The sequence below is a fragment of the Protopterus annectens genome, chromosome 9.part0, assembly GCF_019279795.1.
Source record: "Protopterus annectens isolate FY-2018-M chromosome 9.part0, PAN1.0, whole genome shotgun sequence".
In the NCBI taxonomy this organism is placed as follows: domain Eukaryota; kingdom Metazoa; phylum Chordata; order Ceratodontiformes; family Protopteridae; genus Protopterus; species Protopterus annectens.
In genome coordinates, this window is record NC_056743.1 from 1,276,894,230 (window position 1) to 1,276,920,801 (window position 26,572).

General features: G+C 42.1%; 1 protein-coding gene across 2 annotated transcripts in view; it reads right to left on the minus strand.

Annotated features, from left to right (window-relative positions):
- The window catches only part of SNRNP200 (small nuclear ribonucleoprotein U5 subunit 200), a 1,344,735-nt gene that overhangs the window by 1,109,875 nt on the left and 208,288 nt on the right, over positions 1–26,572 (minus strand). For both annotated transcript variants that reach the window (XM_044084204.1, XM_044084205.1), the window contains one exon: positions 22,441–22,614. In XM_044084204.1, coding sequence (XP_043940139.1) covers positions 22,441–22,614 — 174 coding nt within the window. The remainder of the gene's footprint in view (positions 1–22,440; positions 22,615–26,572) is intronic.

Here is a 26,572-nt window from a genome sequence, read left to right on the forward strand (position 1 = left end):
GCAGCCTGGCATGTGGGATCAATATTATGCAGGATGCCACGTAACCCAGGGCTTGCAGGACTTTCCTTGCTGTAAGCTGGCTCTGCGTTGTTAATGCCATGAAGTAGAGTGGAAGGTGCTTTTGTTTTTCTGCTGTGAGGGATGCCATTTGATTTGATGTGTCCAGTTCTGCACCCAAGAAGGTTATCCTTTGGGATGGCAACAGTCTTGACTTTTTTATATTGACTGAGTATCCCAAGGCTTGCAGTAGATGAATGACCCTTTTCAAGTCTTTTGTTAATTTGGTTTTGTTGTCCGCTTGTAACAGGCAATCGTCCAGGTAAGGGTAAATTTGAATTCCCTGAAGCCTGCAATGAGCAATTACTGATGCCAGGCATTTCATGAATACTCTGGGCGCAGTAGATAAGCCAAAAGGCAATGCTGAGAATTGATAATGCTCTGATCCTGCAAGAAATCTGAGGTATCTTCTGCAATTTGGTCGTATGGGGACGTGCAGGTATGCCTCCTTGAGATCTAGAGTTACCAGCCAAGACTCCTTGCCCAGCATGGGAAGAAGCTGCTGTAGAGTCAGCATTTTGAATTTTGGGACAATGAGGTATGTGTTCAGAGCGGACAGGTCTAGAATAGGTCTCCATTGATTTTCCTTCCTTGGCACCAGGAAAAGTCTGGAGTAAAATCCTTGCCCTTGTTCCATAGATGGTACCTTTTCTATAGCTCTCATCCTTTTTAAGTTGTCTATTTGTTTTAGAGCGTTTGCCTTTTGATTTGGAGGTAGGTTTGGCATTCCTCTCTTCCTTGGTAGAGTATGGAAGTGAAACCTGTAACCTTTGTCTATTGTCTGTAAAATCCATTTGTCTCCTGTAATGCAATGCCAGTTTACTGAAAATAAGGCTAGCTTTCCGCCTAAGGGTGCTTCTAGTTGTTCCCTGGTAGGCGGCTTCAGAGCCAAGTCACTGTGATTGTCCTGTGGAAGTGGTAGTGGCTGGGTCTGCAGCAGTACCGCTGGTTGTTAGGCTGCCACTGACGCCCCTGTAGGCACCTCTGGATTGACCTCTGCCTCTTGTGCCTATTCCTGCCTCTCTGTGCTCTGTTGGTGTCTGGAAAGGACCAATTCTTGGAAGGCCAGTTCCTACTAAACCTTGGAGGCTGGACCTGTAAGAAATCCTTGACTGTCTGGACAGATTTTGCTTTCTCTTCCACCTTCTTCAGCACTTGCTGTGCAGGAGAGCCAAACAAATTGCGTTTATCCATGGCAGCATCTAGGAGCTTTGATTTTACATGGTCTGGTAAGGACTGCTCTTTTAACCATGCATGCCTTCTGATCACTGTACCAGTCATAGCTGATCTAAAGGAGGCCTCCAGTGCATCATAGCCGCATTTTAAGGAATGATTACTGACCTGCTGTATGTTATGTACCATTTCCTGAAGTGACTTTCTGTCTAAAGGTTCAGGTGAGGACAGCTTTTTAGTTAACTGATCTAACTTAAATTCCTGATACTGAATCATGTGGAATTGACAGTTTAAGGCCCTAGCCGAAAGAGTAGCAGAAGTATAAACTTTTTACCCCATCTCCAAGGCCCTAGATTCCCTTTCAGAGGGAGTGGGTTTTAGCAGAGGTAGCTGCTACAGCCTTGGGGCCCTGTGAAATAGTTTCAGGATCTGCAAAGGAGCCTTATACAAGTGATTATGTGTGTCCGAACCCTGTAGTATCTGTCGGGCTTAGCAGGGGCCGGAGGGAGTGAATCAGGAGCAGTACAAGCATCATTAAATGCATCATCCACAACTGTAAGTACTGGAGGAATGGCTAAAGGCCTATGCTGTGGCAAATGCAAAAAAGTCCTAAGCCTTTTCCTTGAGTCTGAGAAATCCTGGCCCTGCCATTGAAATTGTTCCCTCATAGCATGCAAGGTTTCCCCAAAAGAAAATTCCTCAGGAGGAGAGGCAGAAGGAATGGAGTCCTCTGCATCAGAGTCCTCATAAGGAGAATAAGGGCCCTCAGGAGGATTTGTATTTTCTGATTCATCTGAGGAGTAATCAGTAGAAACTGGCTCAGGGGGTTCTGCTCTAGGTCTCTTCTCTGGAGGGGGTTGAGGGGCCCTATCAGGGTGAGACTGGGATCCCCTGATCAAAGAAATGAGATCCTCTGCTAGACTAAGCATTTGAGTACTAGAGCTAGGCCTGTGAGAGGGGGCTTTAGTAGGCACGGCCTTGGAAGATTTAGCTGCTTTAGCCCTGGCAAAGGCCTTAATTGATATGGATGCAGGTGGCCTAGCAGCTCCACGTGCAGGAGTAGATACATCTAGGGGAATAGTATCTGATAAATCCTGAGAAACTGTAAGAGCAGGTGGAATTTCAGTAGCAGATTCAGCCAAGCTGGAAGAGGCCTCGGTAGTAGGAGGCATGCTTTCGGCCGAAGGAAGAACCGCAGACTCTGTTTCAGCCGAAACCGAGACACTCGCGGTTGGCTTAACCGCGGTTTCGGCCGAAACCGCGGACCGCGAGTGTCAGTCCTTTTCCTTATGCTTTTTAGCTAAATGTGAAGTCGGAGTCTCCGACGGCATGATATAAGCAAAAGCGGAGCCGAAAAACTCCTCTGCAAACTCCAACAGACGTCTAAGCGTTCGTCGGTTGAAGGAAGCACAGGCTAAACAAGCTGCTATGTCGTGGTCTGGGCCTAAACAAGGTAGGCAGTAAGAGTGGAAGTCTTTATGAGGTATTTGTTTTCCACAAGTTAAACAGTTATTCACTTTTTCTGACATCGGCTGAGGCAAGAAAGAGTCCCCAACGGGGTACTTAGCTTTTTAGAAGTCTTCGGTAGTAGTAATCTCTGGATCTGACCGACCGGCACTTGCGAACAGCTTCTGCTTCGGGCGCCACGCGGCAAGAAAGACTGAGGAAAATGGCGTCGGCTGATGCCTTTATACCCGAAGAACTGCAGCTATGACGTCGGGTGAAGTGCGACACCAGCCGAGGCCAGACCCAGACTTTGGAATCCGGCCGACCGAAGGGCTGCCTGAGGCCAGGACAACCCATTTGTTAGGACTGCAGATGCATCCTTGAAGGACATCCTGATAATCCTAGCGACAACACTATATATATATATATATATATATATATATATATATATATATATATATATATATATATATATATATAAGCAATACATATATATAATTCTAGTACATTCAGCTTATATAGATACATGAAAAATAAAATATAGACTATAAAATGCTAATATACAAGTAAATAATAAGACAATATAAAATACAATATAAAAAATATAAAAATGTATTGTAATATATTAAATTCGAAAAATGTATAACCATTCAAGAGAATCAATGTTTCAATGGTCGAGCTTTTAAAAAAGGTTTAACTAACACCATTTGAATCAACTCTGGGGGCTTGTCTGCACTGATTCTAATAATCCATCTCTGCTCAGCAGCTTCTGTGTCATTAGCTAAATTACCCCACCTTAATTTCTCAGACAATATTTGTAAAACCAGAAATTTAAAGATATGTTCTGGTCCTGTATCCATGTTGTGCATAGCAACAGCACTATTCTCCTTGCAGTTCCTAATATCCCTATAATGTTAGAGGATCTTGTCCTTCAGGCGTCTATTGGTCTTACCTATGTAGAAGCTGTGGCATACTACACAGTAGGCTTAGAAGACAACATTTGATGTGGTACAATCAGCGTAGAGATTACTGCTATGACTGAATTTCTTCAATTTTTTATATTTTTTAGATTGCATTTTAGATTGTTTGATTATTTACTTCTATATATATATTAGCATTTTATATTCTATATTTTATTTTTCATGTATGTATCTATATAAGCTGGATGTACTAGAATTGCATATATTTCTTATATATATGTATTTCTTATATATATATATTTCTTATATATATATATATATATATATATATATATATATATATATATATATATATGTATTTTTTATATATTTATAGTGTTGTCGCTAGGATTATCAGGTTTTCATTATATAGAGTTTAATACCATGCAAGATTATATACGTATACATTTTTTTATTTACTTTAGCTATAGTTCCTTTAGTGTATGGTCTATTTATTTGCATAACTGTGCTAATATGTACTGATGTACTAATTGCTATGTCCTTATTGGGTACAACTGAAATTTTGAATCATGTGACTAATCTCCAGTACTAAATGAATTATGGGATTTTTAACTGTTGTCTGGTGAAGGGGTAAATCCCTGAAAGCGCTCACCACTGTTTTGCAAGGATTTACTCATTGTAATTTTTATTTTGATATTTCTTTATTTTTGTAATAAATTTCCCAGCTGTGGTACTGTCAGTGCTCTTACTTTTCTTGCTTTTCACTGACAGTTTTGTGCTTAGAGAGGATATTTACTTTTATTTTTAGATTTACAAGTAAAGGTTGATGACCTTTGTTCTACCACCAAACAGTAAATCTCTACTATTTTCAGATGCAATAATTTCAAGTTCTGGCCTTTCTCATCTCTTTTAAAACCGATACGACATTCTTGAGTAACTGATCCTGAAGGATCACGAAGCTGCCAACTTCAGGATGATCAGGTTAGAATGTGCTGCATTTCCTTTGTTCGCAGCCAAGAAGTCCACCTCCTGTTTGAGCAGCATTGGTACTCACGGGTTCATATTCAGCAACAGAGGAACCAATGCTGCCTTGGCCAAAATAATGCTATCAAGATCCCCTTCAGCCCTACAGCCTTGACACTGATTAGTAACTTGGGGACCAGGGTTATGGGAGGGAAGGTGAACAGAACTAAAGCTATCCATGGGAAGGAGAATGTGTCAGCCCTACAGGTCTGGCAGTCTTTGGCCCTTGTGCAGTACATTGCAAGCTGCCTGCTTTGTTCACAGGCAGAAAGATCTGTGTATAGCACACCCACCAACCTGATCTTCCTGAAAATCAACTTTTTAGCATCCACTTGTGGAGGTCTAAAGCAGATCTGCTGAGGTGGTCTGCCATTTTGTTGTTCTCCACTTGGATGTATTGTACAATCATGTGCAATTCCATAGTTTGTGCCGCTTTCAAGAGTTGCATGGCTAAAAGACAAAGTGGGTACCCACCTGTTTATGTACCACATTGACTGTGGTAGCTTTATCAAAAGCATCCCTGATTTAGACAATGGCTTGAATGCCATCAAGCCTCTGTAAACAGCCATTATTTCCTTCAGATTTACATGTATTCAATGTAAAGCTGTGTCCCTCTGTTCCTGTACTTGAAAACTCATGATTGTGCACCCCAGGTCATGTCTGAGGAGTCTGTGGTCATAAACTAGTTGCTTAAGTGGAACTGAATAGGGACACCTTTGATTTGTAAACAAGTGTAACAGAAAAAACATTATAGTTTTATATTCTGTAATTCCAAATATAATTCAGAATGCTTGGAGACGTTACTTCAAAATACTCAACTGCAACCAGAGATGACATGTTATATTCCTTTCCTGTAATTTTAGCAGACAGCAAAGCAGCTGGCATAAGTTTCCTCGGTGTTTAGGCAAATTCTATAGCTGTGTTATTAAATTAAAGGAGGAAATAGCTATATGGACTACTACTAGAGGATACTAAAAAAAAAAAAAATAAAGAAGTCAGAGGATACTAAGCTATAACCTATTCAAATGAAATTTTCTCAACTACAAAAGTTCATCAAGCATGAATGTGAGATGGTAAACAGAGTTCAATACGTGACTGGATTCAGCTTTCCTTATTTAATAAAACAATGATATTTTCACATACATGCACTCTTCACGTGAACAGCATGACTAGCTGCAAAAGATGCTTATTTGTTAAAATTTTATCATACCATGTGTACCTCATACTATATCGAATGTCTTAAGGTACAAAAACAGGCTGTTTTGTCCTTTCTGTGGGATCATGTTAGAAAATTCTTGGTCTCTCATTAGCTTTGATTTGGAATATTCAGTGTATTTTTATATCCCATATACTCTGTTTCTGCATTATTTCTTACGTAAACACTGGCTTCTATTCACCAAGACTGCTCTTTTTCAAGCATGGGAGAAGATTTATTTTGAAACTTAAATACTGTAAGGTGTCAGCATAGGCACTTGCTAAGTACAGTTATATTTTCCTCATGTGCCTTTGGCGAGGGCAATCAGGATTCAAGATGACACGAATCCCAGAGCCCTGAGGATCTACCTGGCTGCCACAAATACCTTCTGGCAAAGATTTTGGAAATATGTAGCTAGGAAAAGCATCTTATCTTGGGAAAGGAAGGCCATTTGTTTTTCTATGTCTAGCAAGGTCCCTAAGAATACTGGTTGCCTAAGAAGGAATTAGACTGTTTTTGGTTCAGAGAAAAACCCTGGTTGAAAGTGCTGTCATGGTCATACTGAGGGAAGCTTGCAGCTCCTCCACAGATGGAACTTTTATTAGGCAATCATCTAGATGGGATAGATTTACATGCCCCTTTATCCTGCAATGTGCAAATACTGGAACCAGACATTTTGTGAATACCCTGGAAGCAGCAGATAAGCCAAAGGACAGAAATGGAAGCATTTCCCACCTGCCCTGAAATGGAGGTACCTCCCTGTGCAGCTTCGTCACAGAGATTTAGGGGTAGGCATCTTTGAGAAGTACGGTGACCATGAATGCTTGAAGGGAAAGCACTGGCATGACATTCTAGATTATGAGAATTCTGAATATGGGGACTATCAAAAACTTGTTTAGCTTTGAGAAATCCAGGACAGGTCTCCAAGATCCTTTTTTTCCAATACTAAGAACTGCCTTGAGTGGCAACATTTTCCTTTATCCCTAGGGAGACTGGTCATAAGTAACCCTGTAAAGAATTCTGACTTGAACATGTGCGTCCTTCAGCTGTCCTTTTTAGATGGATGGATGGATGGATGGGATATACTTTGGAACTGGAGAAGTAAACTGAAACTTGTAGCCTCATCTTATGATTTGAAGAACTCACTGACTGATTAATGTCCATCCAACTGTCCAAGAAAAGGGAAAGTCTTCTTTCTAAACTTTATGGAAAGGGAGTTAAGAGTGGAACCTAAGGAAGGGGGGGTGGGGTGGGGACAGCGAGGGGACCCACCTGAGATATGCTCTGGTCCACTAGGCCTTGGTCCCTGGTTAGCCTGTAATCTGTTTGTGTTGTCTATCTGTCCCAATCTTCCTCTCACTCTCTGCCTGGCCTGCGAGGCAGGAAAGGATCAGGGCTTGGCAAGGTAATTTCTACTAAACCTTGAAGACTGTACTCTGCTGAAAGTCCTTGACAGTCTGAATGGACTTAATCTTGCCCACTAATTTAAAAAAAAAATAGCTTGGGCCTTGAGTCCAAAAAGTCCTTGTCAAAAGATGCCTCCAGAATTTCTGATTTTACATGCAGTGAATGAGACTGCACTCTTAACCAGGCACACATTCCAATAACCAACCATGACGTTGCTGCATCGTTAAACATTAAAGCCAAAATGCAAGGAGTGCTTCACCACCTGGGAGCAGGGGATAAGAGTTCTAACAATTACTTCTGGAGACTTCCATCCTCTTGTTTTCTTTCATTTGGTCCAGGAGGGTTTCCAGAAATCTGACCAAATGAAGTTGACAATTTGGCCTGGGTAGCAGAAGTGCTGATGTTCTTGCAAAGTCTAACCAGGGTTTCTAACCACTTTCTCATCAGACAAAGGATTTCTAGAGGAGCTGCCTTTTGCTCCCTAGGGACCTGAGGAAACCACCTAAAGTCCACAATCAGGTTCTTCAATACATGTTTATGGGAATTCAAAACCTTATCAAAATGGTCTAGCTTCTTGGGGGGAAGTGGTTGGGGGTTAGGCTGCAGGGAAGAGTCAGAAATATCTACAACCTCTAATACTGATGTAAAAGTGGCTAAAGGTCTGTGTTTAGAAAGTCTAGGCGCAGCCTGCAGTCAGTCAGAGGAAGACTCCTCTGAAGCTCTGGAGACACCACCCTTCTACTAAGACAGGAATGGAACAGGATTCAGAAACCATGGCTTGCACACTACCGGGACCAATCTGATGCCCGGAGTCCTTTGCCATGAATGATTTCCAGCACCCTTTGTAACTTCAGATGCTTCCTTCTATGAGAAAAACCTGAGTCAGCTTGACCGACTGACACCATACTGCATGAAAACCCCAGATGCTCCCTTTCCTTCTCTAAATTTTTTTTCCAGGGACTCAGCCCTATGCTTGACAGTTACTGAATTAAAATATTTACTCTTTGGCATATCATGTTCCGGGCCCAGGCAAAAAAAGACAAGCATGTGGAAGCCTCAATGAGGGATTTCCCATACACTAGATAAACAGACTTAGCAAATGACATCTAATACAATTCTCACAAAGAAAGACAAAATCTTTCCCCAAAGGGGTACTAACCTTTGCTGATCAAAGTTCTGACTTTGGACTGAACACTGCAAAGGTACAATCAGGCTTCAAAGGCAAGAAAGAACTGAAAATATGTACTAGCTGATGACCCTTATACGCTGACAGAGGGGAGGATACTTGCTGGGCCAAAAGGAGGGGACTGAAGTCTCTGGCATTCGGGCTGACCAAGGGCTTTCACAGCAGGAAATCTCAAGGAGTTATTACTGAAACAGTGAAACACGACAAAGATAATACCCAAGCACAAGAACTGAGTTACCACTCACTTCTGATACATGTCAGTCCATATGACAACAAGAGTTCATGAATACTGTGAACTTAGTCTGACATTTTGGTAAGATCTGGAAAAGTATTATAACCAGAAATTTAGAAAAACAAGTTTCTATGATTATTAAAAGTTAAAGGGATAGGTAAATTACCCAACCACCCACTGAAAAAGTAAAAATAGGTACTTTAACAATAAAATCATATACAAATATAAAGAGACATAAATTTAGTTGGCTACTTTTAACTGGTAAAAAAAATGGGGGGGGGCTTCAGGGCACTCTTAATGACACAAAAGAGCATCCAATAATTTCATAAGTGATAACTTCAGCAAGAAAGTTGCCTGCTAAGAAAACTAGAACTCCTTGAAAGTTGCAGGTGTATCTTGAAGACTGGGGGTAGTACCTTAGAAAGCTACAAAAGGCTGGTTAGTTAGCAGGGGCAACACCACCACTGAATATAACAGCCTCACACAATTTAAAATCTAGTCTGGTAAAAGAGCAAATACAGGCAACAAGGAAAATCTAGAGTCTGCAAGACAACTACTAATTTGCTCAAAATGGGATGGATACATCAGTACTAGTTAGCATCCCAGTTGTGGAATTGTAGAAAAACTAAGAGTGAAAAGTTCAAGGTACACAGCACTACAGCAGGCCAAATGAGCAGAAACCAAGGTATGAATGGTCATAACTAAATCCTCACAAGAAATGGCTAGTCGCATCCTGGAAAACAGTCCTTTGCTGGAAACATGAAGATTTGCACAATGTTGGCTACTTGGTGCTTTAGAAACAAGTCATCTAAAAACACAAACTGTGCACCATGCCCAAGAATTCACAACTTCATGTGCAGCTATATTCTCAGTCTTGGAAAGACAAAGCTTCAATAAGCTGACCTTAACACTACCTAATCTATTCAGTTTTCAAAGATACTGAAGATCTTCAAAGGAAATAACCCAGTCCTCTACAATTCTTAAAATATCCACCAGTGGTAGTGTATAAAAAGCAAGCAAATATCCAAAGTAGAGTCTTGAGGCCCTCCTCAACTCAAAAACACGTTATCCAAAAGAGCTTCCTGTGATTTTTCTAGACATAGACTGTATAAACCATTTATGAACCGTGGCAGTAATGTTACGGCAAGTCCTGAGGTGCTCCACTAGAATAATGTCATCACAGCAGCAAAATTTACTCTTGAAGGTTACTGATTAATTTAACCGTGGAATCAGTGCAACAGTGGCTTATTACACCAGGCAGATATGGTTCATAAAAATTATACACAAAAAAAGTTGAGAGACCACTGCCAAGAAATGGAAAATAAATGCATCAAAAATAAGACAAGACTACTGGGATCTAAAACATGTTAATCAAGACAGAGGTACAACAAAAAATTATATCTTCAGAAATACTTGGAGAGACCAAAGTGAGAGAGGATATGCAAGACTAGTGTACTAAGTAGTACTAGACTGAATACATCCCTTTCATACAGGTGGGAGCCACAGTGAGAAGACAATACCTATTATGCTGTGTGTCCATGAACATTTGTACACAGTGACATATCAAAATAAAAGTATCCATAGTTTTGTTCCAACTTCAAGACCAAAATCAAAAGATCAAATCAGTCTGTCAGGACTACGACTCAACACAACACACACAAAATAGATGGTTACACCCTTGCAAATTTTACTAATCATTAGGAAATGAACAATATTGTAGTTCAGGGAAGAGTGGTATCTAGAGGACAGATCTAATTTTCCAGCTAACCACACCTCCATTTCTAATGCAAAATTAACATCACAAGTCAAAAACAATGATAGACCATTTGTTAGCTCCTCCAAGGCATTGTTGATAAATGCATCATACGTCCTATCCAACTGAGGTATTCTAAAGACTCCCCACATACTGGACAAAGTTGTAGGTGACTTCTGCTCACTAAGGATTTCACAACAGGGCAGCAGAAGTAAGACACTCGAATAAAGGTATATAGACAAAGAGCAAGGAGGCAGACCTCATGCCACAGAACAGTTGCATCTAGTATTATGCTGGCTGAGTATCCCTAACCATCTTAACCTACAGACATTAACAGGGGTCCCAACAAAGGGCTAAACAAAAACGTCATATGAAAAATTCCTGAAAAAAATCCTAACAGCAAAACCAGTATTCAGACTAATATTACTGTGTTAACTGACAACACATCATATACACAATATAAAAAGCACAGCAGAAATTATCTCAGAATTAGTGCTTAAATATCTGATCATACACTTAGCCATGTCATTATACCAAATATTGAAAAGAATAAATTCATTAATCTTCATTCAGTCCAGCACTCACTCCAAGTCCAAGTATATAGAACCAAGAAATAAATCTGGACTGAAATGTTAAAAGTAAAGCCAGAAAAAGTACAGTAGTGCAAGATGTTAAAATAGCTGTAGATGGCTTTATGTTGAGATCCCTGTTGTAAGAAATACATCAACATGAAGAGAAAAAGACAACACACCAAAACCTTTAGGTTGCTTTAAGGTACGCCGTACATCACACATATACTCCCTGCGTGTTGCATAGGGCATAAAGGTGACATCTGAATGCACCATCCTCAGAACATCTGAATGCACAATCCTCAGAACAGAGGATCCCAGTAAGAATACCAGTCCAAGGAAAAGAGGTAACCAGTATATCCAGAAGAAAAAAGAACCAGAGGGAGAAGGGAGGGAGTGAATACCATAACAGTGAAGGACATCTACTGTTATGATAAGATCTTACAAAACTGTACTATGTTTTTCCATTTCACTGTTGCAGTATTCTTTACAATAGGGAGAGTGCAAAAGCTCAGAAGACAGGGAGGAGGATGGAACAGCAGACCTCTCCAGGAACCCATGGAGAATGGTCCTAGCAAGCCCAGTTCTAGCTCTGGAAATCAGATCCAACTTATAGTGCTTGGTAAATGTATGCACAGAAGTCCAGGCTGCCTCAAGAATACAGTGAGTGTCTAAACACTTGGAAAAAAAAGCAGCAGAAGCCACAGACCTAGTAGAATGAGCCTTAAAGGGTTCTTGCCATGGAAGGCATAACAAAATGAAGCAGTTTTAGAAATCCAAGAAGAAATAGCTTGGAAACAGCCAAACCTAAGGACCTAGGATGAAAGGAATCAAAGAGCTGATCAGATTTAAGAAAAGTCTTCGTCTTATCCAAATAAAATCTGAGTGGTCTATGGACATCCAAAGCATGCAGCAGCTTCTCACTAGCAGATTGCGTAGAAGGGAAAAAGTGGGAAAATGAATAGACTAATGAAGAAAAAACTCAATGACTAACCTTAAGCATAAAAGGAAGATTAGTATTAAGGGACACACTGTCCTTAAGAAAAACTAAAAACCAAGACAAGTCATAAGGGCTTGAAGTTCAGTCTTCCAAGAACAATGCTATAAGAAAGCTGAAGCTACAGGATCAAAAAGAGCCTGGGTCAATTTTTCTAAAACAAAATTAAGATCGCAGGGAGGAGGGGCAGGCTTCATGGGGGGTCAGATATGAAGGATGCCTTTAAGAAATGGTAAGGCAGACAAGCAGAGAACTGCTAAGTGAGCTTTAAAATAATAAGCCAACCCAGGACTGTGTAGTTTACACAAATAAGACAGAACAAAAACAAACAGTCACAGTAAGTAGATCCAGGTTGAAAGAGAGACATGAAACAGAAAACCTCTTCCAATTGGAGAAGTAGGATTTCCTAGTTGTGGGCTTCCTGGCCTCCTGCGGGACCCTAAGGATGTCCTCAGAAAAAGGGTGTCTGTGTGGAATCAAAATCCTATCACCCACAGTGTCAGTTCAAGAGTGGACAGGTGAGGATGGATGAGAGATCCCTTGTCTTGTGTGAGTAGGTCCACACTGTTAGGTAACTTGTGATGATTCCCTTGGCTAAATGCAGAAGAGGGAAAGTACAGTTGTGTACACTTACCATAAACGTAGATGTTAGAGTGTATTCACTGTTGCAGCCATCACACTTGGGTTATCTGCCTGCAGGTAGCCCACAGTCGGCCCGAATACCAGAGTCTTGGGATTTCTGTGTCAGATGCTGTCGCCTCTTCCATGACGTCAGGTAATCAGGGGTATAAAACATGCAGCCGACGCCATTACATCAGTTTTTCTTCCCCAAATGTCAGGAGCCCCCAAAATAGGAAGTTATTACATGGTGTGGAACACCTCCAGTAAAAAGTAAATATGCCTGCCATAAAAGATGGCCATAAAGAGGGTACGTAGAAAGGATAGAGAAAGCCAGGAGGCTGGAGGGAGGGAAACCAGGACTGCAACAGTGAATACAGTCGAACATCTACATTTATGGTAAGTGTACACAACTGTACTATGTTCTTCGTGTTTCACTGTTGCAGTCATCACACACGGGTTGATTGCCAAAGCTGAGAAAGGGTGGAGGCAGTCCAGAAGTGCTAGAGTTGGCTAGCAGGCCTTGTAAGACTGCTGTAGCAAATCCAGCTCTGGATTTAGAAAAAATAGATAAGTGGTAATGCTTGGTGAAGGTAAGTGGTAATGCTTGGTGAAGGTGTGTACAGAACTCCAGGTTGCAGCTTCCAGGATGTCCCTGGAAGGGACTCCCCTGAGAAACGCTGTAGAGGTTGAAGTAGCCCTAGTGGGATGTGTTCTGATCCCCTGTGGGGGTAAGTTTTCCATGGTGCTTGCAGCAGAAATGGATGCAGTGTGCTATCCATTTGGAAAGGGTTTGCTTTGAAATGGCCTTGCCTCCTGCCCCTGTAGCAAAGCTGACTAGCAGCTGGTCAGATTTTCTGAAAGGTTTAGTCCTGTCAAGGTAGAACCTGAGCAGTCTGTGCACGTCCAAGGAGTGCAGGATCCTTTCCCCTTTATTCTGAGGATTAGGTAAGAAGGTTGGCAAATGGATGAATTGGTTTAGAGCCACAATGAATACCACCTTGGGCATAGAGGAAGGGCTAGTCCTGAGGGAAACCCTGTCAGCATGAAAAATAATGAAGGGTTCCACAGCCATTAGTGCCTGTAACTCAGACACTCTTCTTGCTGAAGTAATGGCTAGAAGCAAGGCTGCTTTCCAAGAGAGGAATTTTAACTCTGCTGAAGCAGCAGGTTCAAAAGAGGGAAACGTGAGCTTATCCAGTACAAAGTTAAAGGTCCCAGGTAGGGGTGTGAGCTCTCCTAGGGCACCTTAAATTATTAGCTCCTCTCAGGAACTGTTTGATGAGAGGGTGAGAAAAAAGAGAGGTGGCTCAGTATTATAATGAGCTGAGATGGCAGAGGCATGAATCTTAATGGATGAGAAGGACAGGAGGCCTCTGTGGAGCAGCTCTGCTAGGTAATCAGGGATTTGAGGTAAAGGTGGGCATGGCTGTGTCCTTACCTTGAGACCGACTCCAAGAACAATATCTTTTCCAATTTTCAGCATAGGATTTCCTAGTACTAGGCCTTCTGGCCTCAAGGATGACGTCCAGCACCTCTTTGCTGAGGATTGCTGGTGGTGTATTCAGGGGATAAGCCAAGCTGCAAGGTTTAGGGTTTGCAGTTGTGGATGCAAAATTTGTCCCTCCTGCCGAGACAGCAGGGAATGTATCTGATGTAGGTGTCAAGGTGGCACTGCTGTCAGACTGCATAGGAGTGGGTACCAGTGTTGGCGTGGCCAGTCTGAGGCAATAAGGATTGCCCTTGGCCTGTCCTGCTTGATCTTGAGTAGTACTTTTGAGTGGAGGGGCAGGGGTGAAAAGGCATAAATGGAGAGGTTTTCCCAAGTGAAGGACAGGGTATCCACCTTCCAGGCCCTCCTGTGAGGGTTCATGGTGCAAAATTTGCTCAACTGGTGGTCTTGGAGGGAGGCAAAGAGGTCACCCTCTGGTGTCCCCCACCTCTGGATTAGAAGTTTGAATGAGTTGGGTTCCATTTTCTACTTGTGTGGGTCCAGCAGATTTTTACTTAAGTCATCTGGCCAGTGAATTTTGTCTGCATGGCAGGAATTGAGCTTGTAGGTGCACTTGGTTGCTCAAGGCTGTGTTCCACAGGGCCATGGTTAACCTGCATAGTGGTAAGAATGAGTTCCCCCCTGCTTGTTTATGTACCACAACTGTGGTGTTGTCTGTCTTTATCACGAACTGCCTGGAAGGATAAGGTATTTGAAGGCCGTCAGAGCTAGCATCTCTTTTTGATTGATGTGCAGGAGAATTTGTCCTGGGCTCCGTTTGCCTGCCATGTGAGCCCCCATGCATAGTCTGATGAGTCTGTTGTCAGGGTTTGGGCGGCGAGGGGTTGAGTGAAAGGGAGTCCCTTGTTGTGGTTGCATACCTCTGCCTACCAAAGGAACTCTGCGCTTAGACAAGGTATGACAGGAATCACTGTTTCCAGGGTCCTGAGAATGTTGACACCAGAGACTTTTCAAGTACCATTGAAGTTTCCTCATATGCAGTCTTGCATATGGAATTAGCAGAATACATGAGGCCACGAACCCTAGGGCTTGCAGCATTTTCCTTGCAGATAGCTGGGTTTTGGTGGCCATTAGTTTGAAGTAGTTTGTCAAATAGACCTGCTTTTCTGGAGTGAGGAATGCCATCTGGGAAGTTGTGTTCAAGCCTGCTCCCAGGAATACAATTTTTTGATTGGGCAGCATTTGTGATTTATTTTTGTTGATGGTGTACCCCAGTGAAGTTAGGAGACTTTTTACAAACGCCAGGTGTTGAAGTAGCAATTTCTGACTGTCCGCCTGAATCAGGTAATCGTCCAGTATGGGTAAATTTGAATATTTCTCTGCCTGCAGTATGCAACGGCTGGAGCCAGGCACTTTGTGAATACTCTGGGCACAGTAGATAAGCCAAAGGGAAGTGCAGAGAACTGATGGTGCATACAGCCTGCCCTGAAACGTAGATATTTCCTGCAAGACTCCCTTATGGGGATGTACCGATAATCTTCTTTTAAGTCTAGGGTGACTAACCAGGCATCCTTGGCTAGAATAGGAAGAAGCTGTTGCAGTGTAAGCATTTTGAATTTTGGGACCACCAGAAAGGTGTTGAGAATTGATAGATCCAGGATAGGGCGCCAAGAGCTCTCTTTTCTGGGCAACAGGAACAGTCTGGAGTAGAAACCCTATCCCCTTTGTTCTACTGGAACAGGATGAACAGTCCTGATACTGAAAAGGGAAAGTACTTGCTTTTGAGCCTCTGCCCACTGGTTTGGAGGAAGGTCTGGCAACCCGCTTGGGGTTGGCAGTGAATGGAAGTACAGTCTGTATCCCTAGGATACAATGTTTAAAACTCATCGGTCCTGAGTAATGGACATCCATTTTTTTTTTTGCATGAAGGGCAAGTTTTCCTCTTAGGGGTGCAAGTACTTGGGCATGGCTGGGAAGGATAACTGAAAAGTCATTGTGAACTTTTTCCATAAGGGGGTGGTTTACCACTCCCTGCTTTTGAGGCAGGAGCACTCCATTGTTTAGATCTCTGCATACCCAGAGACTGTAGTCTTGGTGGTCTGTTTCCCCTGGGTTTGGGCTAAGAAGGCCTGGGAGGGACTGGAAAGGACCAGTTTTCTGAAGGCCAATGCCTACTGAATCTAGGTGGCTGCACCTGTAAGAAATCTTTGACAGTTTGCATAGACTTAGCTTTTTCCTCCATCTTTTTAAAAACTTCTTTTGCTTTGGTGCCAAACAAATGGGCCTGATTTAATGGAGTATCTAGTAATTTTGCTTTGACACGGTCTGGCAAGATTTGTTCCTTCAGCCAAGCATGCCTTCTCAGTACAGACCCAGTGACTACAGCCCTGCAAGATGCTTCTAAGGCATCAAAACCACACTGCAAAGTATGTACTTACTTGGTTTGCAGAATGCATTATCTCTTGTAAATCTTTATTTTCTGCACAATCTGGAAGTGACACCATTATTTGTTTAATTAGTTCCATAATATGTTGCTGGTATTTCAACATGTGAACCCAATCTGTCTAAAGCTCTTAAATCCATGTCTGAAAGGGTAGGGTTTTTGGCTGTAGTAGCCTTAATGCCTTTAAGTCTGTGGGAAATGGTCTCTGGATCCACAGTAGGATTCTTAACGAGAAATTTGTGAGACTCAGGTACTCTGTAGTACCCGTCAGGTTTTCTAGGGGCTAGTAGTAAAGTGTCAGGAGTAAGACTGGATTCCATGAAGACATCATTTGCAATATCCAGGACAGGGGGTATACCTAGAGGGCTGTGCTGAGGCAAATCTAAAAATTCTCTGAGTCTCCTTTTGGAGTGAGGACAGTCCAGGCATTCCCAGGAGAAATGCTCTCAAAGTATGCAAGGTTTGACAAAAAGAAAAATCCTCTGGAGGGGAGGCAGATGGAATGGATTCCTCTGCATCTGAATCCTCATAGGTTGATAAGGGTATGCCCTGGTAATCAGAAGGGTCAGAGTCATTGGACTCCTGGTCTGTAGAATCAAAAGGAAATTCAATTCTTTGTCTTTTAGGAGGGGAAGGCTGGCTTCCCCTGATTAGAGAAATAAGGTCTTCAGCCATTTTAAGCATTTGTTTATGTGGCATGGGAGCTTGAGCATGTCATTGGTTTTCTAGGAGTAGTGCGAACTGTGGGCCTGAGAAACTCTGTAGTTTCAGCTAAAAACGAAGTTGTCGGTTTAATACGAACATTGGTAGCCGGAATACACCCTCAGAAGCCGTTGCCTGCACAGCGGCTCCAGACCCATCCAAGGTAGAAACATCCACAGGTTCCATAGTTGAAGGACACCTCGCGGCATATCGGACTCTGAATGGGTCTCAGCAGAAGCCTGCGAATCTGTATAAGTGGGTATCAGGGGCTGCAAAGGCACCTCACTGAGTACCGTTGGACTGGCGACTAGCTTAATGGAAGAGTCATCGGCAGTTTTGGACCTATGCAGTCTGTCTTTATCCTTACGTTTTTTTTCGGAAGATCGGTAGTCAGGATGGCTCATCAAAGCCATTATGGAATATGGAGAACTAGAGAGAAAGAATTTAGCGACAAAGATAGCCAGACAACGAATGGCTCAGGCATTAAGGCACAAAACAGACAGTGAGGGACGTCATGGTCTGGGCCTAAAGAGGTGACGCAGTAAGAATGGAAATCTCTGTGAGGAACTTGCTTTCCACAGGCAAGACAATTGTTAACTTTTTCTGATATCAGTTAGAGCAAGAAAAAAAGATCACTAACAGGGTACTTAGCTTTACAAGACTTCAGGTTTGAAACTCGAAAAACTAAAATTTCAGGTAGCAGCCAAATGGCACTTGCGAACTGCTTCTGCTTTCGGCTCCTCCACGGCAAGAAAGACTGATGTAATGGTGTCTGCTGCATGTTTTATACCCCTGACGACCGGACGTCAAGGAAGAGGTGACAGCATCCGACGCAGAAATCCCAAGACTGGTATTCGGGCCGACTGAGGGCTACCTGCAGACAGATAAGCCAAGTGTGAGGACTGCAACAGAGAAACACTAACAACATCTAATGCTGTCTGGGCCAAAAGGAAATCACCAACAACACTTTGGGAGCATCCTAGAGGGCGTCCACCTTCTAGACCAGAGGACTTGGGACTCTAGCATAAAAAAGAGGAAGTTGTCTGTTCAGAGAGAAGGCAAATAGATCTACCCGAGGAGTATTCCACTGGTGGACAATGTCCAGAAACATATCCTCGTGAAGCATCCACTCATGAGACTGTGTTATGGACCTGCACAGTCTGCCACAATGTTCTGCCCTGGGTATATAAACCGCCTGAAGGATCACACGATACTGGATAGCTAGCTCCCACACTAAAAAGAGCCAACGGGCAAAGGAGGTAAGATTCCCCCCCCCCCTTGCTTGTTGACATACCACATCACTGTGGTATTCCCTGTAAATACCTTGAGAGGCCCTGGGGAGAACAGAGGATGAAATGCTTGAAGAGCCAGCGGAAGAACGGTCATCTTCTTGATGTTGCAGTCTTTCCTTCGTTGAGGCAAATCAAGGAGCCTGCACCTTTACAGAGTCATAGGATGCCCCCTCATCCCACTTCTGAAGTGTCTCTGAACAGTTCCTGACAGGGAAGAGAGGGGTAGAAAAAGGAGCCCTGGATTGAGACTCAACTGCTGAATCTAACACTGAAATTCCAGCTTGAGGTTTGAAGTCCAGGGGATGAGACTGTTGAAGTCAAACTGACTTAAGAAACCACTGAGGTTTTCCCATGTGGAGTTTGGCAAAAGGGAGCACAGGAATGGTGAAGACCATAAAACCAGAACCAGAACCAGAACCTCCTTTGCTGTGATTAAGGCCAGAGGAAGAAGGGGCCGAAAGAAAGAAATGAGAGTCAAGGCCTTGGGAAGAGGCAGGGATGCCAGCATTAAAACAGTCTGGATCCTGCACTCCAGAAATACATGATCCTGTGAAGGAGTCAGAAAGGACTTCTGGAGATTTAAAGTGAACGTCAGGCTTTGCAGAAAGAAAATTGCAAAGTGAAGATGCTGCAGTAGAACCTCTGCAGAGGATGCCTGAAGCAGGAGATCTAAGCAGAGAAATATTTGTATCCCCCTCAGCCTGCAATCAAAGGAGTGAGGCAAATGGTGAATACCCTTGGGGCAGTAGAAAGGACAAAGCAGAGAAATGAAGATGCCAGGAAGCAGCGAGATGTAAAAACTTCCCAAAATAAGGATGAATAAGAAGGTGAAGATAAGCATCTTTGAGGTCCAGAGACACTAAAAAATCATTGAGGAAGCAGCAGAGGGAACAAGGTCTGAAGGAAAAACATCCGAAAAGAAGGGACCTTCAGAAAGGTGTTTAAATGACAGGTCTAGAATGGGTCTCCAAGTGCCCTCTTTCCTGGGAACAAAAAAGATTCTGGAGTAAAATCCCTTCCTCCTTTGAGAAACTGAAACTTCCTGCAACTGTTTCTGATGGGGCTGAGGAAAGGGGCAAGAGATTTCCAGACCATGTAATACCTTAGGCGGATAATGGAAAGAACCCAGGAATCCAGAGTAATCTTTAACCAATCTGGAAGGTATAGGGAAAGATGAAGAGAAGGAGGAATGTGGCTGAGAAGAACAGGATAGTCTGCTATCTATCAGCTCTGAGGAAAACTGCAACAGTGCACTCCATTTTATGTTATCTAATGCAAGCTTCAACTAATTTGCACAGAACTTAAAGAAATTGAAGTTCATTATAAAAAAATGTTTTATTGTGACTAAGTCAACACTAAAAGGTTGTTTTTCTAGTCACCAAACTATTTTAAGTAAAACTGAAACATTAAAACACTCCTAGTAGCTGAAAATTCTGTGTTAAGCAACAAAACTTCCTGCCTGCATTCAACCTAGTATATTGTGCCATCCATTTGTGAAATACATTTGGTAGTCTTTCATTTTTTTGTAAAAAGTACAGTCACTATTAAAAAAAAATAAAAGCTGCCACTGTCCACAAATGTTACTGAACAAATTACTGTTTCTTACAACCAGCTGCTTTACAGGTTCACATGTTTTACACATGTACCTTCCATTTCACTAGGACACCTGAATAACACCATTAAGAGCTTCAGCACAACTTGTAACGTCAGATTTCTAGGGGGGGGCAGGGCCCACATTGTGTTAAACTTATGTCATAACTACTTGTACATCTACTGATGCTATCCTGTTTCACAGTAAGCACTGTACAACTGCCAGTCCACTGAACATGAAAACAAATTATCTCAGAGGAATATTTTATAAAATGGGGAGAGTATATCGAATTCTCACAGACTGTTAACGGAGTAGGCTTTATGTACACACAAAGACATAAAAATTTAAACAAAATGGGGGGGGGACTTATATCATACCGAAAACACTAGGACTGTATTAACAAATATTTGTATACAAACACAGTATTTACAGAACTGAAAGCTAACTCAATCACCTTCCATGCTGCTAAAATTCTGTTTCAGTACCTACTTAAAAAACAATTACGTACATTCCACTAAATACTGCCTTGTAAATCCCGTAAAATGCCTCCATCTCAGATTCCAATTAATAATCCAATATCCGTAATCATAACAAGCATGTTTCTGTTCACAACACAGCCAGTGTGAAGAATTCCAACTCCTTTACAGGTCCTTAAAATGTACACATGGCTACTACAGAGCATGTTCTACATTTTCAATTGTCTCAACCCTTTCCTAGGCAAGTAAAACAATTACAGTCAAGTCAATCACGGCAGTAAAAAGTACTAACCACTCAAATGCTCAATGTTACATACACCGCTTTGTCCACTCAGAGGTGTACCATACTTACCTGCAAACACATCTGATCAGTCATGCCTCTACCGTACTACTGCTTACCTGTAGCTTGTCATAACATTCTGTTCAAAGGTCATGAGTTATGAATGGGACAAATTCAGTACATCATACAGGTTACAAAGAGACCAGTCACAAAGGTAAGTGGAAGAAATTATTTTGCAGTCATATCCTGCATGAGATGAATGCCTAAACCTGAACTATTTTATTTAGAACTATGAATGCAGCCACTCACACTCAACCAGAAGCATTTCTTTGCAGTTCTACTGCAATTAATAATCAACAGTAGGGGAAAATGAAGTGAGAAGCTTCAAAGTTCACTATTGCAACCAGGCCATTTACTGCCACTACAGTAATATACAACAAAAGAGCAAGGGGACAAGTATTCTGCCTGAAGGATCCAAAAGATGCAGTAACGTATGTCACAAAAAAATGAAGGTATAAAAACCCTAAAATGCCACACAGACTACAAATGATGTAAGTAGACATGGAACACTAGGATGGTGGTAATGGTAGTAATTCAAGAAAATGGGTACCGTTATTGTACTATCCAATAACATCACAAAACCAGCAAGTACACAGGTCATGAGGTTCAAAGGGGGATGTTCAATAAAAGGCCAAGGGGTAAGTGACTCCTGTACTGAATGTCAGGAACATACAATATGAAACATGGCACCGGTTATGTAGACAGCATATCAAAAGGTTTATCACCAAACCTAAGAGGAACCAAACAAAGAATAACACTATATTTATAAAAGCTAAAAAAACTATGAACTATGCAGCACAGTGTTACAGCAAAGAAAGTTAAGTAGATTCAGAATCACAATTATATTAGAGAGAGAAAAACACCAGTAACAAAATGGAGAGAGAAATGTCCAAAGAAGCAATACAAGAAAGCGGGTATTAATGAAAACAAATATTCCTACTTACGAGATACTGGATGCAAACACCTGATTTGAAAGTCCTGCTGTTTTGCTCCTTCTGCATCATCTTCACTAGACTGACTAATCCTTTTAAATGTGGGGTGATAAATTAGGCAAATATAATAGGTGTTAAACTTATCTTTGTGTGTATTTTCTCTCTCAGTCACTCCTATCACTGCACTGAACAGACCACCAACATACTCTGTGTACTTTGAATTGCTGCTCTAACTAGATTAAGCCCACACTGCTGATGTACAGTTTTACATGTTAAACGCTATTCAATTCGTGCAAATATGAATTATGTGTTTACTGTCATACTTTACTGTACTATGTATGTGTACATTCAGTATTAATATTTTACTCTGTATCTGCCTACTTGGCACCTGCCATGGCTGAAGAGAGTCCTCGGACCAGTCCACTTACCTGGTTAACATACATTAAATATACAAACAAATTGTAGCAACAAAATGGGCTGCAAGGATGAAACATTAGACATGTTTAATTTAATCCGCATATTCGGTAAACACTCCACCAGCATACTGCCTTTTAATACAGCTAGGTTTCTTCCAGTAACTTGGCTACAATGGACTGCACACCATGCCTCAGTTCATAAAGGCAAACATACTGTACCTCATCGGCAACAAAAGGCTTGGGTTTCAATGCAGGAACATGTACTTCTTCATAACCTTTGCGTTGTTTGCGGAAAGAACCATCTGGCAGTTGGCAGCGTTTATTGGCCATATAATGACTGCCCTGAGAAAACATCAAGTCTTCCAAATCCAGTACCTGACGAGGAGCCAAAGCCTGTAAGGAAAACAAAGAACGATAACAGGCAAGAAAAATTACGCATTGCCACTTTTAACAGTTCACAACTCCGAACAGTTTGAAAGTCACAAGCTCTCACTACATACCTTAAATTACTACAGCTGCAGTTTTCAGGTCCATTCCCCTAAAATCAGTAAACTATACTTCTAGTCATTCCTTTCTGGCCATAACATGACAAAGCTACTTGTTACATAAAAACTAATTTACTGATTCTAAATTTAATTTTCACTTACTGTGTCGCATAACCAGGCCAAATAAGCATAACACTTTCAGAAGGGGACAAAGGAGAGAAGTTCCATACACACAGGATTTATTTTTCTTGAGACAAGCAGCTTTTAACTGCAATGTGTGACATACCTTTTAACAAATTTTCTTACTCTTTCAGAGTAAATCTTTTGATTATAGAGGGTGAACACCAACTAGGGAAGAAGTAATCCTGTCTGTAAAATTTTCAATTGGGCAATCTGGATTCTAGTGGAAAAAACTGAAAATTGCACTACTCTCACAAAGCTACTTCTACACTGCATAGTTACTACCTAATAAGTGGTGGCACAGCTGTGTTACAAATTGCCACCAGCATTTGATGATTGAAACCACATGAAAGCTGAAAAATGAGCTGGAACTCTAAAGTATTTCAGAGTTAGAAAAAAACAAGCTCTGGTGCTGGCCACTTGTAAGAGCAAAGGACAGATCTTTGGAAACATCTGCAGAAGACAGAAAACAAGACATCAGAATGAAAAAATTACACAAAATATTCCATAGTGGGTTCCTAAGAACCTATTCTGGTACCAAGTTACACTGCAGACTCAAAATAAATATATAACTTGAGTCAAGTGTTTCATTTTCACCATTTTTTTCCTCATTTTTCTGTCTGGTCCCCATCATCTTCATCCACATGAAAGAATTTGCAGACAGACTCATTCACTCTTCTCTCATCCCAAGTCCTTCAGTAACTTGGCAATTTGCGGGGATCTTGGAGAGAGATTCCCCCTTGCTCACTGACAAGCAGACTGCAGTGCCTGCTATGCCACATTCTGGTACTTACTCAAATCCACATAATTTTGCTACAATGCATGCATTATTTGGTGGGTTCAAACATCACACGTTTCTACAGCTTAGGATAGCATATCTAGGCCCTTTCCCCAGACTGTGTCCTTACTGTGGAATGTAGTTACTCTCTTACCATGATGGTTCAAACTCTCAAGTAGTTGGTGCTAAGGACTGTACTTCTAGGCCTTTCTCAGAATACAATCCTACAGCAGAATGCAACACTCCCACCCAAGAAAGATCAAATTAGCAACGACCTCTCACCATTACACTCCCCACTGGGTCCTTGACGATCCATGCTAGAAACAGAACCCAGGTCACAAACTGTGTACAATCAAGGCTCCATCTGTGTCAGTGAGCTAGACAATCAAATGATGTCCTTCTGTTCTCATGTTGCAGTATTCTCACTATGGGATCCTCCGCCTCAGGAGACCCGAATGTCCGACTCCTATGCAAAAGCTTAAGCCTGGTTGCTGCTAGGTGTGTGGGATGTCACACGCAGAGCCATAAATCATGAGCTTTAAATGTGATGTCTGCAAACACAGACCTCAGAACTTCTCTGCCGCAGTCAAATGTCAGCTTGCTCGAATCGTTCAGAGCTTCAGAAGACGTCTAAATATAAATACGCCGTTGGACAAAATTTTGTTTTCTCTTGAGCTTAGGTTGCTGTTGCTCCCATTTAGATAACAGATGACATCTAAACAGGGGAAATGCAAGTGCGGATGACAGATTCCACACAAGGATTCCCATGAGCACTGTTTGTTTTACTTAGGCCAGTCCCATGACCATACGACCTGTAGCATTTGGCAATCGTTCGTCCCTAAAACCCTTCGTAGTAGTCTGGCAGCTCTGAAACTTTTCCTGGAAAACCAGCGTCTAAAGCAATTAGCCTTGGGCACTGATCCAGAGTCGGCTGTCAAAGTGGAGCCACCTACAAGGAAAGCCAAAGTTGCAAGGCCTACTGTATCTGTCCCTCCGACGGACGTCCCATCAGCTACCAGTCTAGGAGCTGAGGGACGTCCAGAAGAACTGGCAACTTCAGCTGGTACTTTTGTGGAAACAGTCTTAGAATCTCCCCACCAGAAGACACGATATTTCTTTTGGGCCTATATTAGATAAACAAATGCTTAAATGTTCAAATCTCTAAAGGTCAACCTTTAGAGATCGAACAGTTAAGTGTTTGAATATCTTCAAAAATTAAAAAAAAATAAAAATAAAAGTAAAGAAAAAAAAACTAAAGGGTGTAAGCAAGCCCCCCTGCACCCCCCCAAACCCCCCACTACTTAAATATACCAACTCCGAGATTGAGCTACAGTGTAGGGAATGGGAAATTTCCCATTTCCGCACTATAGTGCACTGAAGTGCGATCTCAGTGTTGGCATATTTAAGTAGCGGGGGGGGGGCTTGCCCCCCTGCTAAAACACTTTCATTTTACTTTTTTTTCTTTCTTTCTTTTTTTTAATTACATTTTTGAACACTCAACTGTTCGATCTCTAAAGGTCGACCTTTAGAGAGTCGAACATTTAAGCGTTCATCAATGTAATATAGACCCGTTCTTTTGGGGAGACTATATCCAAAAGGAGGGAGTATTTTAAATGGGATGCCATGCAGATGGCTGAGGTTCAAAAGAGGTACTTTGAACTGCATCAAATGGAGTCACCCTCCCCCTCTGCAATTTCCCCTGTGATTCCAGCTTACTTGGATGCATTTGCTGCAGCCTCCAAGACCTCTGAATCACAGTCCCCAGCACCCAAGAGACTGACAGGTTCTATAAAGTCCCTGTTCACCACAAGTACCTCATCAAGCCTCCTACGGCAGATAATGCAGTCATTGCAGTGGCCCCAGATAAACAATCCAGACAAATTCCTTCTTCCTCCCTTCTGCCATCTGACAAAAACAGTAAGGTCATGGACAGACTGGGAAAAAAAAAGATTTACACTTCTTCCACACTAGCCTTCAGGGCAATCAATTATCAGACCCACATGGTTAAATATACCCTAGACTTGGCTGCCCAGGCAACTTCTTTACTTTCTAACTTGCCTGACTCAGCTAACAAAACACAGGTTGCATCTAGGCTCTCATTAGCAGCACACGTTGACATTCTATAAAGTGCAGCTATGATGCTGCTGAGGCTTCAGCTAGATCCGCTGCTTCAGCTTCTGTTCTCCACAGATACTCCTGGGTCAGACTACAGCCTCTGTCTGATGATTTTAAGAACAAAATCTTGGATGCACCCCTAGACAAACTCCTTAGCTGACAAACAGTCTGCTGAGCTGTTTAAAAGCCTCCAAGAAAAAACAAAACTTCAGGACCTCAAACATTTACTGGTCTCACCTATACCAAAGTTCTATAGAAACTACTCAGCCAAGCTCATCTTTGTCAGGAGGGCTCCTGCCCCATCTTCCTCCTCTTCTTCAAGGCACAGGAAGGGATCCAGAAAGAACGCTACCCCCCCCTTCCCTCCAGAATACAGCTACATCTTATCCCCAAGATCATCCAAGATCTACTCTCACAAGGGACCACAAAAAGGGTCCCCTCAGGCCAAGAAGGTCGGGGGTTCTTTTCCAGGCTTTTTCTAGTCCCAAAAATAGGATGGCCCTTTGAAGCACATTCTGGACTTGTCCCTGCCAAATCCCTTCCGGCAGATCTCTTCTTTCAGAATGTTATCCCTTCAAACCCTTCTTCCACTACTGTCACCCAGAGTGTTCAAGGCCTCTTTGGACCTGAAGGAGGCATACCTCCATATTTCCATTCATCCACAATACAGGAGGTTTTTATGATTTGCTGTGCCAACCTCACATTTTCAGTTTACTGCCTTGCCTTTTGGTTTATCTACTGCACCAAGGGTCTTCAAAAGTGTTCAGCAATAACCTACTGCAGAACCAAAGGC